This window comes from Pleurodeles waltl, chromosome 11 (genome assembly GCF_031143425.1).
Source record: "Pleurodeles waltl isolate 20211129_DDA chromosome 11, aPleWal1.hap1.20221129, whole genome shotgun sequence".
Taxonomy (NCBI): Eukaryota; Metazoa; Chordata; class Amphibia; order Caudata; family Salamandridae; genus Pleurodeles; species Pleurodeles waltl.
In genome coordinates, this window is record NC_090450.1 from 32,974,753 (window position 1) to 32,992,805 (window position 18,053).

The following is an 18,053-nucleotide window of genomic DNA, read 5'->3' on the forward strand; positions in this document are numbered from 1 at the left end:
ACCCACCCCTGCATGTACCCACAATGGAATAATAACCCCCACCACAATGTAACCCCACCACTGCCACTAAATGCAATGTCCACCTCACAAAGGCACCCCTGAAGGCCACTGAAAGGCACACCAGCACTAATTTGCACAGAACAGTCCACCACAAACCCTCATGCATATGTAACATACATTTCTATGTCCCCCAACAGGCACCACCACCCATGCAACCCTAATGGAGGGGACAAGGAGTGCCACAGCATTCCAGGGAGACAGAGGCACATCACAGGACACTGGTAAAGGATCCCTGGACACTGATGAGCAGGCAGGCCCCTCACACAGCCCTGGATGCTCACCATGCAGCAGCCCCACCCAGGAAAACACTGTCACCCCTAACACTCAGTCATGACCAGCAGGCTAGGGGAGGCGTGCCCACACCAGAGGACCCAGGGCACAAACAGGTGGAACACAGCAACAGAGGCCACAGTCTCCCACCCCCAACATGCAGAAAGACGAGGGCCCCAGTACTAGTGGCACGTCAATACCTGCACAGAGGACACAGGCACAGGGGGCCAGGGCAAGGTCAAGTGCCCCAGTGGGTCAGGGGGTAGGGCACCGGATAGATGCAGCAGCCCAGGACTTCATTGCAGAGGTACTGGGGGCATACCAACATACCCAAGACAGGTTGGCACAGATTGTAACCACCCTGGAGCAAAGTCAGAGGATGCAGCTGGAACACCACCAACAGGCCATGGAGCAGTGGAAAGAACAGAATGCCACAATGGCCACCATTGCAGGAGCACTGCTGCAGTTGGTCAACAAACCCTCAGACACCCACACCGGACAAGAGGCCCCCACAACAGGCCTGGACAACCAGCAACAGTTGTCCCAAGCAGCGGAAACAGCACAGGAAATACCTGCCCAGGAATCACAAGGGCCAACCATGTCACCCCAAGTAGCTCCACAGCAGGTGGCCAAACGTAGTCTCAGGCCAAGGTATGGCACTGGAAACCCAGCTAAGAACTAGCCCCCTTCCAACAATTGACACTGCTACTACTGCAAAGCAACCATCCCACCCATTTACCAACTGCACTTAGATGAGGGCTAAATAAAGTACTAAACTACAAATAGGACCCACCTATGATATCAAACAGGCCTGCCACCAAGTCGGTTTTGAGGACACCCAACCATTACAACTTCCAACACTGTACATAGCACATTTCACTGTATTCCACCAATAAACAACATATCTCACCTGTAACACTGTCCCCTGTCTTCAATGTTGAACAAAGTGGAGTAATGATGCAACAGGCAGTGATAAACTTTATTTTCAAATTGTGCATGGTGGTGGTAGAGTGTTATTCAAAATAGTCAAGAAGGGAATGCATATATTGTCTGCCTGTACCATGCTGAAGAGGTCCATGACTCGCATATCATGACCAATTCCCCATAGTTGACATGGCACACTTACAGTATCAGTCACTAACCACATATACAGGCTGAAGTCCCAGAAAGTTATTGGAAGTAGAATTGTATCAGTTGGTTTCTGGAATTGACATTTTCCCCTTCCTCATCCTCACCATCACTCTCCTCACCTCTCTGAGATAACAGATCAGGACCTATAGCACCCTCCACCTCCAAAAGGGGGATTGAATGTCTCACTGCCGCGTTGTGCAGCATGCAGCACGCCACTACTATTCTACACACCTTATCAGGACCACAGGCCAGGAAACCCCCAGAGATATGTAGGCACCGGAATCTAGCCTTCAGGAGACCTATAGTACGCTCTCTTACCCTCCTAGTACGTCCATGGGCCCCATTGTATTTCCTCTCTGCAACCGTCCTGGGATTCCTCACTGGTGTCAGGAGCCAACACAAGTTTGGATAGCCAGAATCACCTAGAGAAATGGTCAATACAGAGTCATCATTGGAATGTCCTTAGTCTGACAGGTTGGTTTTCTGCAATGTGTCAGTTAGTGACAGGCACACTTACCTATGATCCACCCTCTGTCCTCTTGTAGTTGTTCCATCTTTTGTGGCACACTACTGTTCCTCAAAACAAATGAATCATGGACTGAACCCGGAAACATGTCATTCACATGGAATATGTACTGGTCTGCAGTACATACCAATTGGATGTTCATGGAGTGAAAGTTCTTCCTGTTTCTGTACTCCTGTTCACTCACTCTTGGGGGGATGATGGGTATGTGGGTTCCATCGATGGCACCAATAACATGGGGAATGTTTGCAAAGGCATAGAAGTCAGACTTGATGGCAGGGAGCTCAGCACTTTGGGGGAATCGCACATAGGATTGCAGATGTTGTACAAATGCATTCAGAAATCTTGTCAGTACCTGGCTGAACATTGGCTGTGAGAAACCAGCACCCATGCTCACTGTCACTTGAAAAGAGCCTGTGGCCAGGAAATGTAGTGTGGAGAGCACCTGCACCCCAGTTGGAATGGCATGCTGATTACGATTTCCGGGAGTCAGTGGAGGATCCAGTAATGCACATAGGTCCTGAATAGTTGCATGTGTGAGTCTGTAAGTGATAATGATCTGACGCTCCACCATGGTCCCCATATCCACAAATGGTCTGTACACTGATGGTGCCCTTCCTCGTCACAAGGGTCGTACCTGTGAGGGGTGCACACATACACTGGCATATTTGCTACAAACATTCACTGCATTCTTCATAGTAGTGTCTGTAGAATAACTGCAACCTGGCAGATGTACATTTACATCACTAAGAGGGAACGGAGTAAATCATGTGTGATTATATACTCTATGGATAGAGACATAGATGCTTCATATGGCTAGTAGGCCCAGCATTGTGAGTAATTTGAATTTCAAGATGCGTAGGTGATGGCAAAATATCTGCCCAATGTAATTCTGCCCCTTCGTTGTGGAAGTGACCTAAGACCGCCAACGGGGAATCCTGGCGTATCATGATTGCTACCGGCGGTGACGGTGCATTCCCCCACAGAACATAAGCGCATTCGTCATCGTGTGATCACTTGACTCCCTGATCCTGTGCAACAAGTACTCCACTCTGTGTACTGCTGTGGCCTGCCTCTGGCTATGGATGATCCACGTGGTGCAGGGGAAAGGGCCCCGGCCTTCACCCAGGAAGAACTGGAGAAACTAGTGGAAGGGGTCCTGCCCCTGTACGGCAGACTCTACAGCCGGCCAGAGGTACAGGTGAGTCCGGGTTTGGGGGGGGCACTGTGTGTAATGGATGGAGTGGATTGCTCAGATGTGCGGTCCTGTGAGCCAGGATGGGGCTTGGTGCATGGAATGCTGCGTGCCACTGTCCTGCCTGTCTGGGAGTACTGTCTGTCCTATGTCTGACAATCAGCCAGCTATTGCCATTGTGCAGGTGCCAGGCCTCTGTGTTTCCTCTCTGTGTCTCCCTACTAGGTCAGCGCCCACCAGAAGAGGGCACATTGGCATGCCATCGCCAAGGAGGTACGGACCCAGGGGGTATACAACCGGCAGAGCACCCACTGTCGTAAGAGGTAGGAGGACCTGCGGCGCTGGGCACGAAAGATCAGTGAGGCCCAGCTGGGGAAGTCCTCCCAACGTGGTAGGGGTGCCCGTCAGGCACTGACCCACCTCATGCGAAGGATCCTGGCAGTGGCGTACCCAGACCTGGATGGGCGCTTGAAGGCTGCACAGCAGTCAAAAGGGGGTGAGTACTTACAGACCATACTTCAGCCTGGAAGGATGAGTGTGTGTGCGCTAGGGCTCATGGTGCTTAGAGCAGGGTTTTTGACTGGTGTCCAGCTACTGTCTGCTCCCCAAAGGGTGTAGGGGTGTCCCTGCCAGGTTTCACCTACCTCAGCTTCAATGTAATGACAGGATATGGGTGTAGGTCAGTATACTGCTCAGTAGTCAGGGCCATGGTCATGGGCCTAGTGCACGGTGCTGCCTGTTGGGTGTGTCTGCTGGGTAGGTGTATGTCTGGCCACTGTGTATCAGCATTCAGCTACTTACAAATGTCTCTCCTGTTTTGTCTCCCCATCCCTGTTCTCTTTTGTGTGTCTGGTACAGCACCAACATCAGGCGAGGGAGCTGAGACACCGGCAAGTGGGGAGACAGCGGCCCACGGATCCTCCGAGGCAGAGACAACAGATGCCCAGGGGACCAGTGGGTGGGAGGGTGAGGGGACTTCCACAGGGGAGGCTACTACCACAGGAGGTAGTGACTCTGAAACCTCCTCCGATGGGTGGTCCTCCGGCGGTGGCGGACACTAGTGGACAAATCACGACCGTGAGATCTACCGCCACCCCCATACCATCAGCGCCCTCCCTTCTGCTCCCCACCGAGTTGGCCATGCCCGCCCACCCAGAAAGGTGGGTGTCTCCTTCGCCCCAGGCACCTCCTCCCCTGCCCCAGTCAGCCCTGCTGCCCTCACAGAGGAGGCTATTGACCTCCTGAGAACCATCTCTGTAGGGCAGACAACCGTCGTCATGGCATTCACTGTGCCGTGTCTGCCCTACACAGATCTTATCAGGCTCCAGCCTCCTCTTGGACGGCAGCCAGTTTCCCTGGCCATTCCGTCCCCCCTCCTACCTCCTCTACCCCTTCCAGCACCCCACTCCCTTCACCCGTCCAAGGCACACATTCAGACACGCAGTCAAGCACATCAACACACAAGAAACACACTTCCAAGCACAAGCACCACACATCCCACCACAAGCATTCACAGAGCCAACAGACACCTGCACACACAACAACATCCACTTCCCCCTGTGTGCCCGCCTCTTCCGCCTCCCTGTCTGTCCCCTCTACATGCACACCCTCATGCACTGCACCTTCACTCACTGTTACTGCTCCTCTTCCTGCACTCACCACAATAAGAGACAGCCATACATGCACCCCATACACCACACCTGCACTCACCACCTCCACTGTAGTTGACACATGCAGCTCACTCACCCGACTTGCAGACACCCACCCAACATACATCCACACTAGCTGTCTGTCTTCTCCCACTGTGTCCACCCCCCACCACCCAAAACACTCAAACGCACCAAGACACCCACCCATCAGACATCCACCACACCACAGCATACTGAGCAGGCACTAGCACCCACTACACGCACACCTACACCCCATACATCAACTCCCTCTGCCTTCACTCCCACAACCTCATCCACACCCACCCCAATTTCTCCCCAAAAACTTTTCCTCTCCCGTGCAGACCTGTTCGAACCCACTGGCCCACCCCGTCTTGTCCTGAAACATGCCCACCTCCTTGCCCTTTCCGCTCCTTCCACATCGCAGCCCACACCGGTCCAGCCCTCCCATTCCTGTGCCCCTTCTCCAGTTAAGAAGAAGGCCCACTCAGAGCCTATGGCATCCTGCTCTGCCCGAGCCCAACAGCCCCCACCCCCTTCAAAGAAAAAGCCCACCCCGCCAACCTCCTCACGCAAGTCTAAGTCCCACCCCCATCGTCAATCCCCACCCCGCCCCCATTCCGTTGGGTGCCTGGATCCCCCTATGGTGCCCTGTTGAGTGGAGTGCCCAGCACTTGTGGGAGTCAGGTGTGGCCAGTTGTGGCCAAGGACAATTGACTTTTTATGGACTGGCCATTGGCCCTGATAGGCTCATTTAGCTCACTGAGCTGCTGAATAAAGTTTCTGTCTGGCCTGTGTTTGGGCTGCACGCAGTTCCACCCTGGTGTTTGTTTAAATAATTTATGGCTGTGGTGCTATTGTATGTCCTATGGCCAAGTTGCAGTGGCCTTCGGTTGGGTACGTCCCTCTTGGAGTGGGTTGTCTGACTATTGCTGCTGGAAAGGGTTGGGGGGCTTTGCGGGGTGGGTGGAGTGGGTGGGTATGTAACTTTGCCCTTTCCTCCCTTGTTTTGTAGGTTGCAGTACTTACCGTCGTCGTCTTCGTCGGCGGTCTTGGTCGTGTAGATATATGGCAAGGAGCAAGGCTGTCATGATCTGCAGCTCTCTTTCCATGGCTGCCGCTGCACGTTTTGTTAACCTCCGGTGAGTGTTTCCTTCTATTTGTTTCTTTTCCGCCTGGCTTTGTGTGGCGGTGGTTCCCGCCCCGGAACTGGTATCGGAATGGTGGTTCATAATTTGATGGGCGGGTTGGGTTTTTCCTACGGCCTGTGGGTGGTCTCTGCCGTCGTCAGCGGGACTTCTTTCCTGGCGGTGGGTGTGTGCGGGATGCGTGAGTTTCGTTTGGTTCATTATTTGTCCGTCTGGCCCACTCCTCTGTTGGCGGTTTCTACCGCCACCGCCGACGGTGCAGAACGGACCACCAGGTTCATGATGAGGGCCTTTGTCTCCACTCTCAGTTTAACTGTCACCCAATCTGTTTAGTCCAGTCACAATGTTTAATGTTAGTAGTTTTTGCTTCACAGGCAATTTCCAGAGTCACCACCATCAGCAACAGTACCTTGAAACTGATGTAATGTGCAAGGATGGCAGAAGATACGTGCCTCTATTGTATGACACAAACACTATTGCGGCCCGCTATAAAACAACCATACCAAATAATTTCTCATGTAAAGCACACTGTAAATTGCTCTGCTTTCTGGTGCCCATTGCTCCACAACAAAATTATTTCTGAATTATTTTGAGAATGTGACAGAATGGTGATATAGTTTACTGTCCAATGTTAAATAGCCCCTCATCAATTCCAATGGAAGCACTTTCAAGAAATGATACACTAATAAAATGAGGTGAGAAAGGACTACTCCTCTGGCTAAACAAAATGGAGTTTGAAGAATTAGAGCCTGATCTACAGTTCGGCGGACAGGTTACTCTGTCACAAACATGACGGATATCCTGTCCACCGTATTATAAGCATGTTATATCCAATGGCACTTGCAAAATGGCAGATGGTTTATCCATCACGTTTGTGATGGAGTACCCCATCTGCCAAACTCTGAATCAGGCCCTTGGTAACAATAGGTCAAGCAGATACCTGTACAATCCAGCTAAACCTGACAACTCAGTGGGGAAGATTCACAGAGGTTTGCCTGAAGTCTGCCTGAGCCAGAACTTTCTGCAAGGATTAGTCAACTGGTATTGCACTTGATATATCAGGATACTCACCTGGAATGCTCTGCCTGAACATAGTTTCCCAAAAGCTTGAAAGGGAATCAGTAGGTAACCCAATAGTACAACAGGTGGGAAATAGGACAACTCTGAGCAACTGACAATTGTTCATGTGGAGTGTCCTCGTTTCCAACCATTCCAAAAGATGGAGTGCTATGGGCATGTCAGTGTCATGGTGCTTCCAATTTCATATTAAAAGTGGTGGGTGGACATGCAAATGATGTTATACTGGGCAATCTCCCATTTAATAGGGGTGGGTGCCAGACAGTAGTCTTGTCAAAGGGGTACATCCAACCAGCCATGTATTTATTTGCCTAGAAGTGTACAGGAAATGTTAGTTTCTTTCAGTACAGATCCACAATCTGTGAGATGTCCAATTTGAGAAAATGTTTACCTGCCCATGTTGGGGCCGATCACTAGTTCAAAGGTAACTATAAGGTGGAAATTCCAAAACTTGCAATTACCATGAAGTTTCAAGAAATTAACCTTGAGATGTGGAATAACATGTAAAATGTGCAATTACTGCATGTATTTACATGTTTTGCCTATTAGAGGGCCATTTACTGGGCATGAACTTCACGTGTTCTGTCAGGTTTTACCTCACTTGAAAATCCCAGGAATAGTAAAACCTAGAAACGTGTAATCTCACTTCAGCCTTAAAATGGAGGTTAAGGCCAAAATAGCTGTTTCACTCAGTGTATTTTTTAAAGGGGGACCAATACTGCAGCCATATGGACCAGGAGTAGGGTAGAATAGGTGGCACAGGAAGATAAGAAGTTAGGTAACTCGGGTTGTACCCAGTCACACAACCTTTGCCCTCAACATGTTTGAAATATTATGCCCTAGAATATGGATCTGTAGTCCTGTTATGGATGGACAAGCTTTGTACCAACGTAGATGGGTTTGCACCATCTCCCCCCAGGTTCAGTCATTTGGAAGACCAGGTTCCTACACATTTGTTCCCACCCACAGCCTACAGAAAAATATATTAAGCTGATGTCAAAGGCTTTCATTCTACTAAGGAGTACAGAAGTTTATCAAATGAAAGCATCAGCTACATTCATTTGGAGAAGCTCAAGGGTTTCCAAAAATCAGCAGGCATGGGGAAAACTGAAAAACGTTTCCTACGCAGTCTGTTCTTTTTAGGTCCTTGAACTCCTATGGTCGCATTGAGGATGGAACTGGTCACGAAGACTGTCCATACCTTCGTAGCACTCAAACCAATCCTGTATTGGATTTAAAGTTGGACAACTCCGGAGCTGGTCAGCTATCTAAAAACAATGCATGAATTTTGACAAAGTGAAATTGCCCTGGTTTGACCATGTTGGAAACCACTCTAGGGGCCTTAGGTTGCGCTAAATACTGGAGCAATCTTGAGACACCGACTCCCTCAAGTGCGCATCTAATCAAAGGCAAATATTGGACATGCATTCAGCACAGCAGGGGGTGAACTAGCAACACGATTTTTGGACTTTAAACCCTCTGGTCTGTTTCAACAATATATGGACTGCCTCTTTCAGAAATAAAAAGGTCGTTGTACATAAGGTTTAGGTTATGTCTACTAAAGCCGCTGGTTCATCCATCTGTAATTGTAAAGCAGAAAGTGACAAAAACATTCTACACTTTATGCTATTTTGCACTAACTCCTTGCAGTCAAGACTTTATTTATGGCCCTTTTCATCAGACACCATATAAGATACTGTAAAGATGCGATAAGTTTATGTCTTCAAACTGATTCTGAGGCATTCTTTATTGCGCTGGCTTCATATATCCCTGCAGCATGGGAAGCTACAAGTCGGTCGGAAATGTTTATTCCTTACAGGACTTGGGGATGGCCTGTAGGGCTGTTGACCTTTCATAGTCTATCCATAAGGGCTGTTCCTCGCCCTCAACATTAGGGAACAATCAAGTAGACCAAGTATTTATGATCATACTTCCCTTAACCTGGTTGGGGGTGTAATGATATTAGTGTAGCACTTTATACTAGCTTAATCTCACAATAAAGGGCACATGCCCACAATTTCCTTTTTTACAAGAATATCCAGGATTTGTAAAGCACGGCAACTCACCCTTGAGGGCCCCAAGGTGCTGAATTGTAGGCACAGGACATTTGCCCAGAATCACAAGATGTTGAGCTGACACTGACTGAAACCTGGTTCCCCCAGCTCCAACGTCAGTAGCTCAGGCTGCACCACACCCTCACCTACATCAGTTTCCCTGTAGAGCTGGGGGTGGGGCATGCACTTACATTCTGAAAGTTCCAGCAAATACCACTGACACCTTGTCACACATAGTAGGATAGCTACAACGGGCCCTTGGAAAACTTGTAAAGGAGGGGATCTGCACAACATCACCTTATTCTCATGATGCACATACCTTAGACAATGATGTAGTATTTGCAGCGACAAGAGAGACACTTGACGAACACAGAGAAAAGCTCAACCTTTTTTAGTTTTAATGCTTTTCTCGCTCTTGCCCCTTCAGTTGTCTTCATGGTAACTACAGTAATCACATGACCTGACAATGTACAGTTCTATTTTTCTGCTCATCTAAATTTGACAAAGACTGTTCAAGACATTGAATAAACCCTTGGATTTGGATCAGTTCATCCATCCAATTCTTATTGTGAATTTTTTGTATTTTATTGTGAATTTAGTTTTATATGTTGGTTTGAGGACCATCTACTATAGTTGAGAAGCTTTGGGAGTGTGAGATGATTTGAACCTGTTGAGAAGGCTTATTATCTTATTATTTATTCATGATCTTATGGCAGTCTATGATCTGTTTGTATATTGTATGGCTTTCACATGTAAAACTGAAGCAATAAAGATTGATTGATTCACTGATTGAGTAAGAGGGGCGTTTTGAGATGACCAGAACAGGCAGTCCTACATTACTGTTGGAGAGCTGTGTTACTTAACTTTTGATTCAGTCTTTGACTAGCTCTCAATGTTTGTTTGCAAGCAATGATGCCCTTCTCTGCATTGACCAGGGTTTTCTTTTAGCCACTCTCAAATTGAAGTGTCAAATCCTGTGCAGTACTATAGAGTCACAGTAACCTGTTCTTAAAGTGGTCTCAAGAAGAACCAACAGCAGGTATTTTTCAAATTCCCAAGAAAAATAAACATCGCCACTGTTTCATTGAACGTGTGTGCTTGCCTATAGAGTGAAAAAGGAATAATATCTGACATTTTTCTGTATCCACAGGGAAAGCCATGGATCCTGCACAGCCGATAGCCAGTTGCGTGGCCAATGTGATAAGTAGTGTGGTTTTCGGCCATTGCTTTAGCAGCAATGACAAATCTTTCCAACAGATGCTTAACGCTATCAACAGTGTTATCAATACCCGCACACAATGGTGGAGTAGAGTAAGTCAGCCTTTATAATAAGTGAAAAGTGAAAATCACTTGGTGATACTTAAAGAAAGATGGTAGATTTGCTGGAGAAAATGCACTGGCAAAGCTAATAGTTCTCGCTTTGCCAATACTTGATGGTTGTCGCCAATGGCTTTGCCAATGCTTGTAAAATTGCATCAGTGTTCCAAGATAGCTGTTACTTTATGTGTAAACATAACATCGAGGTTATCTTGAAAGTATAGAGAATGCAGCATTTTCTAGAATTCACAACAAGAATTTAAAATTTTATTAAGGACACAGAGGCGAGGATTATGCTTCTCTTTCCATGCTCTATTTTCTCAGGAGCCAGTAAAGTTAAAGTATTTAAAACACCACAAGCGGTCCAGTGAGGGGGCGGACTAGGCGCAAGCGAGTGCCTCATATGATGCATGTGTGTCTATAAGGGGACACTCCCCCGGGGCCTACGCTAGGTAGTTCCTCGCTTCAGGTAGGCCGCATCAATTCTCACTATATTTTACCCACACTTTTAATGAGAGTAGGACGTTTTTCTTTGCAATGCATGACTTTAAGGGATCCTAGGCCCTGAAGAATGCCCCCAGACCTTCCTTGGCTCATTGTAGAGGGCAGAAACATGTTGGCCATTTATTTTTAGATAGGTGACCCAATGTGTTCTTGTTCTCAGAGGTGTCCCATCCTAGTTTTTAATACGCCAGCAGACACCATTATTAAAACTTTTCACACAGGTAACTGCCTAGGTGTTTTTATATTTTCCCTAGTTCAGCTGGATCCCATAATTTCCAGAAAGTATAAATGTACGCACTCCCTCCCGTTCTTTTAACAGTGATGTTTAGTCCGCCCAGGTGGCATTGTCCTACCTGGGTGGGGCTAGGTGGTCAAATGATGAAGCATGACACTATATAGTGTGTGAGACCACCTAGTCCATAAAGGAAATACCCCCCCCATCATCACTTCACGACCCTTCATAGCACCCATTCACCATTCACTCACCTAGTGATGTTAAGGAACACCAGGAAAATTTCCCCTGGATGTAGTTCCTCGTTATAAGTGAACCCCATACTTTTTTGTGTTTTTAGTATTTAAAACACTACAGTTTCCAATCAAACCATCATGGTCACACGACCAACCATAGAGTATAAAACCTGACTACATCAAAACGCTTCCTCTTTCTTACAGAACTCGAAACAGTTAATACACTTTACCTGTAACAGCAGTCCATAACCAGAACAAGAATCTCAGTCCCACGGAAACAACTCCAGGCAATCACCAGGACACATCACATAGAACCGAAAATGGAAAATAGGACATGCATCTGACGTCTCCATCAAAACTGAATCTCCTACCAAGACGACGTGAAGCAGACATCATAAGTTATCATCATGTCCTAGGAATAACAATAAAGAAAAATACAAGCCATAAACCTTGTCTCAAGCTATAAAACAACGACTGAACAAACTACCAGTGAACCAATCAGGGAGGGAACAATACAAAAAAAAGAAACATAGTTTACTCTGATATATATATATATTGTTAAAAATAGGGTCTTTGGTTGGCAGTCAGATTACCCCCGTCCAAGCAAGGATCCTCACTCTAGTTAGTGTAAATCACACACAATCCAAATTAGCCTGTGCCCACCCTCTGGTAGCTTGGCACTGAGCAGTCAGGCTTAACTTAGAAGGCAATGTGCAAAGTATTTGTGCAATAACTCCTGCAATAACACAGCATAGCACCACCAAAATACACCTCAGAGTGTTTAGAAAAATATATAATATTTATCTGATAAGATGCAGGTCAAAACGCTTAAAATACAATAAATATATGTTGAGATATCACTGAAAAAGTGATATAAAGTGTCTTTAGTCTTTAAAAAGCAATAAATGTCTCTTTCAAGCACAAAGTGCCTGGTTTACGTTCAAAATCTCCGCAAAGAACCGCAGAGGAGGAGATGTGTGTAAAAACAAGGGGGTGTGCGTCAATTTCTCGGACCACACACAGCAATGCGTCATTTAGTTTTCACGCATGGGCGGCTGTGCGTCGATTTCCGATGCTCGGTCGTGGATCCTCTTCGGGTTGCAGGGTTTGCAGACGCACGGGGACGATGCGTGGATTTCCGGTACTGACAGGACGAAGTCACAGGGGCTGCGTCGATCCGGTGGGCGTTGCAGGGAAATTTCTAATGCACAGCAGGCGCTGCATGATTCCTCTCTGGAAGTCGGACTGCATCGTTCCGGCTCGGCTGTGAATTGATCCAGTGGCCCGTGCGTCGACTTTCCGGTCACTACGCTGGCGCTGCATCAATCTTCTCGTTGCGAAGTCAGGCTGCATTGTTCTGGTTTGGCGCGCAGTGAATTTTTCACCACGGTGCAGGCTGTGCATCGTTTCTGGCAGGCTGTGCGTCGATTTTCACCGCACAAGAAGTCCTTCTTGTAGAGATAAAGTCTTTTTGGTCGTGACACTTCAGGGAACAGGAGGCCAGCTCTATCCAAGCCCTTGGAGAGCACTTCTCACAACAGCCAGAGTACAGCAAGGCAGCTGTCCTTCACAGAAAGCAGTCAGGTGAGTCCTTTGGGCAGCCAGACAGTTCTTCTTCACAGGATGCAAATTCTGGGTCAGGTTCTCTTCTCCAGGAAGTGTCTGAGTTGGTAGGGGCAGAGGTCCTGTTTAAATACCCAAATGTGCCTTCCTTTGAAGCAGGGGAGACTTCAAAGAGTGGCTTAGAAGTGCACAAGGTCCCCTTTCAGTTCAATCCTGTCTGCCAGGGACCTAGTAGGGGGTGTGGCAGTCCTTTGCATGAGGGCAGGCTACTGTCCTTTGACATGTAAGTGTCAGGCCCTCCACCCTCCCAGCCCAGGAAGACCCATTCAAAATGCAGATGTATGCAAGTTAGGCAGAGTATCCTGTGTTTGGGGTGTGTCTGAGTGAATACACAAGGGAGCTGTCAACTGAACCCAGCCAGACATGGATTGTTAGGCACAGAAGGATTTAAGTGCAGAGAAATTCTCACTTTCTAAAATAGTAATATTAAATCCAACTTCACCAGTCAGCAGGATTTTGTAATGTTAGCCTATAAAAGAAGCAGGCCTCACAGCAGTGTAAAAACGAATTTAGGAGTTTTACATTACCAGGACATGCAAACTATACAGGTACATGTCCGGCCTTTTGCCTACACAGCACCCTGCCCTCTGGGTTAACTAGGGCATACCTTAGGGGTAACTGATATGTAGAAAAAGGGGGGTTTTAGACTTGACAAGTACTTTTAAATGCCAAGTCGAATTGGCAGTGAAACTGCATACACAGGTCTTGCAGTGGCAGGCCTGAGGCAAGGTTAAGGAGTTACTTAAGTGGGTGGCACAATCAGTGCTGCAGGCCCACTAGTAGCATTTAATCTACAAGCCCTGGGCACATATAGTGCACTTTACTAGGGACTTATAAGTAAATGAAATAATCCAATTGGGTATGATCCAATGTTACCATGTTTAAAGGGAGAGAGCATATGCACTGGTTAGCAGTGGTAAAAGCGCAGAGTCTTTAAACCAGCAAAAACAGTATCTAAAAAGTAGAGGGAGGCATGCAAAAAGTTAGGGGTGACCACCCTAAGGCTGTCAGGTCTAACATATATATATATATATATCCACACAAAGATCACAAGACCAATTGATTGCAGAACTTGCCTCCGTGTCCTTAATAGAATTAAAGTTTCTTGTTGCAAATACTAGAAAATGTTACATTCTATGCCAGGGTGGGAGGCTCCGATTATGGTTGTTTAAAGCTGTCCCATCACCACCGAGGATACATCAATTTAGGTTTAGAATTAAAAGTTTTAAAAGTAGACTCTGAGGACCAGTCAGCTGCCGTCACAATGTCCTGTAGATGGGACTCCAAGGAAAAATACTTTGATGCCAGTGCACCTCTAGCAGAATGAGCTCCAAATTTGGGAACATCTATACCTGCTTCTGATAAAGGCCATCTCACCCATCTTGCTCACGTAGCAGAGGAAACAAGATGATATGGCTTCTTCAGTGCTATCTACAATTGAACGTGCATGTCCACTCGGAATTCAGCCGTACTTACCTCATAAGCCTTCAAGCATTGAACCCCTCAAAGCTTGGGGTTATCTGGATATGCCGGGTAAGATATTAACCTGGTATTACACACACTTTGTCCTGTGGGATATAACAAAAGAAACTCCCTCAGGAGTAATCTGGTGCCCTGCCAAATCCAGATCCCTCACGTCTTTAATTCTTTTACATGAAATAAGGCATAGCAACATAGTCAATTTGGTGGACCATTGTTTCCTGGATAGATACTTATTGCTTGGCCAAGCATCTAAAAACCTAAGTACCACGTTAATATTTAGGAAGAGGAGGATTCGGCATTCAAATTCCCCATATCAGTTTACACACAATGGGATGTTGGCCAACAGGACTTCCATCTATAAAGAAGTGACCAGCGGAAATGGTTGAGCAGAAAGTGTTAATTGTCCTATAGGCCATCCCAGCCACTGCCAAGGAGGAAAGAAAATTCCAGATCGTGGTGCAATCTGTGTAGAAGGGTTCTGCACCCCAAGTACTGCACCAAGCACACTAGCGTCTAAAGTATATCTTTTGTTTGCACCTGAGGCCCATGCTTGGTTAATGTAGTCCTGAGCCTCTCTCGAAAGGCCTGGGAGACTCCATCTTTTCCCGAAAGATGCTAAGCTATTAATGACAGCTGACGAGTTTGGATTAATAGGTGCGGAAGACCAATGGTGTCCAGTAGCAGATTCCAACACCAAGCGATCAGGAGCACAAGCTGGTTCGAGAACATTTGGGAACCAGGCTTGTGACCATTAAAGTGGGGTTACTAAGATCTTCTCCACTCTCTGCCATCTCAGTTGAGCCAGCACTCTGGGTATCATCATAAACGGATGAAAGGCAAAGGAGTCGAAAAGGCTCCAGCCCTGCAAAAAGGCATCCTTCAACCCTGGAACTGGGCGCCAGATGAAGTACGCTGGTAGGTGGCTGATCAGGCATGAGGGTAATAGATGTATGCTGCAGTGGCCCCATTGATGCACTAGATAGCATATATCTTTGGATAAAGCCTTCAATTGTTGGCATTCCTTGGATGGCAAGAGTGCCAGTCCTCTATCACATTGCGCTGCCCCAGCAGATACTCCATCACTGATAGTTGGTTCTGAAGACAGAAGTGCCAAAAATCCTTGGCCATTTCTGACAGAAGCTTGGACCATGTCCCACTGAGCTTCTTCACATTGTGTACCGCTGAGAAATTGTCCATGAGGAGAAGAATAATACAATTTGCTTTCCCTGCCATAAAACTCTAGATTGCAAAGGAACCTGCAAGGAGTTCCAGGAAATTGATATGTAGAGACAATTCTGTTGCTGACCAACGACCACCCATGGACACTTGGCCACAACGGGTTCCCCAGCCCCAATGGCTGGCATTCAACTTTGATCATTTTCGGCATTGAGTCAAAGATGGCTCTGATGTTCCATGCCTCCATGTGGTCCAACCACCAGGAAATCTCCGTCCTAGCATACTCTGAAAGAGAGACCTTTTGCCAATATGACAGACCCATGTTCAGGTATTCGATTTTTAAACGATGAAGGGCCCAGTAATGAAGGGAACCCAGAAATATCACTTGAATGAAGGAATCGAGGAGGCCTACTAACCGGGCTATGGACCTCAAGGATGTAGTCTTCTCGGACAAAACTAATTCCAATTTCCTCTTGATATTTTTCACCTTCTGAGTTGAAAGAACTAGTTGCGCAGTCTGAGAGTTCACCTGGAAACCAAGAAATTCTATGATTTGGGTCTGATTCAGAATGGATTTCTGGACATTCATCACCAGCCCCAGATCTTGCAGAAGAGAAATTGTCCACTCTAGATGGAGAATGGATCTCTGTGGGCATTTGATGACAGTATGATTATGTCGTCCAGATATATGATGAGGCAAGCACCTGGGGCTCTCAGAAATTCTGTTACTGGTTTCATGATCTTTGTGAAGCACCAAGGTGCTGACGAGAGACCAAAAGGGAGGACTTTGAACTCGTAGTGTTTGCCCCTCCACAGAAGTTGAAGGAAGCATCTGTGAGGTGGAAAAATGGGAATGGTTAAATAGGCATCCTTCAGGTTTAATCAAACCATCCATTCCTCTTCCTGAAGTATCTCTCAACAAATGGATCCCCGCCATCTTGACGTGACGGTAGGGGATCCATTGGTTGAAGTCTCGAAGATTGAGAACCAACCTTGAGCCATCTCCTTTCTTTTCAACAAGGAAAATGGAATTTATAGACCCCTGTGGGTGACGCTCGGATTCTTCTATTGCATCTTTCAACAAAAGCGTTTGGAGTTCTGAATCTATAAAAGTCTGATTTAGTTTGGTAAAATACATCAGGCATGGCAGATTTGATTGAATAGGAGTTTTGTAAAACTTTAGCCTAAAACCCTGGATAGTTTTGAGAACACAAGGGTCCTGTGAAATTTTTCATCAATTGTGTACAAACTGATGGATTTTTTCCCCAAAGTTACTTCTGAACATGGAATGATTCTCACCTGAAGTGTTGGAGGCCTGAAAAGAATTTGAAGAGCCCATAAATTGTCCTTTCCAGAATCGTCCCCTGGAGGCACACAATCTGGTGGGATAGAAGGTAGACGTTTGGTCCTGGTAGCCACCTCTGCCCCTTTGGAAATTGTCTCTTGAGGAGCCTTGATGATAACTTGGTCGAACGCTTTCCTCGGAAGTCCCCGGCCCTTCCAAAAAGTAGCCTGAGAACCTTTTGAGTGGAACCTTGGGCCTTATCTAAGTTGGAATAAGTTGAGACAAATTTTGACAGCTCCTTTAAGAAAGGAGTTCCGGAAAAGAGACCCTGTGCCACTGGGTCTGACTCTGAAGAGGCTAGGTCCACAAGTTTGGGATCTGATTTCATTAATATGGATTGGTGGTGTTTGTTAGATATAGTGCAATTGGTATTACCCAATTGGCATATAGCCTGTTGGGCCCAGCCGACCAGGACCTCAGCATCTATAGGTACATTTTGGCTCTTTGGACTGATAGGCCATCTCTAGTATCTTTGTCAGCAGTTCTGACATATCTAAAAGTTTCTCCTGGCATGATTTCCATGCCCTACCCAGGCCTTTCTTCAGATCCTTTGTATACTTCTTGAGATATGACACCATGGTGGGGTGCACCTCAGAGGTGTCCGCTACCTTGTCTGGCAACTGTGGTCTAGGACACTCAGAACGGAGACAAGCCCGTACCTCATTATGGAAATCTTGTCGTATGCGAGCCTTGACCTAATCAACTACCTCTGGATGGGAGACACATGCAGTAGATCTGAGACGCATAATGTCACCTGACTCAAAAGTCAAGTCCTTGGGCTGCTTGCTAGTGGCTGTATGGGGAGACTTCGCTTTGCACTTTTGTGGGCCCTGGCTGTCTTCCTGAGAAGAACTCTGAGAGGATACAGAATTGGAGTCATCTGATATAGTGTCAGCACGGGAGCCATATGGAATACTGTAGGTATACTCAGTAGGCAGGGAGGAGGCAACTTGTTCAAACACCTCTGAATGTGGCTCCTTACTTTGTTCGCGCTTGGGTTTGTCCTCATTTTC

The 18,053-nt window shown here is 46.9% G+C and overlaps 1 protein-coding gene across 1 annotated transcript in view; it reads left to right on the top strand.

Moving 5' to 3' along the window:
- The window catches only part of LOC138265310 (cytochrome P450 2J2-like), a 124,013-nt gene that overhangs the window by 19,603 nt on the left and 86,357 nt on the right, over positions 1-18,053 (top strand). The window contains exon 4 of the mRNA XM_069212919.1: positions 10,276-10,436. Coding sequence (XP_069069020.1) covers positions 10,276-10,436 — 161 coding nt within the window. The remainder of the gene's footprint in view (positions 1-10,275; positions 10,437-18,053) is intronic.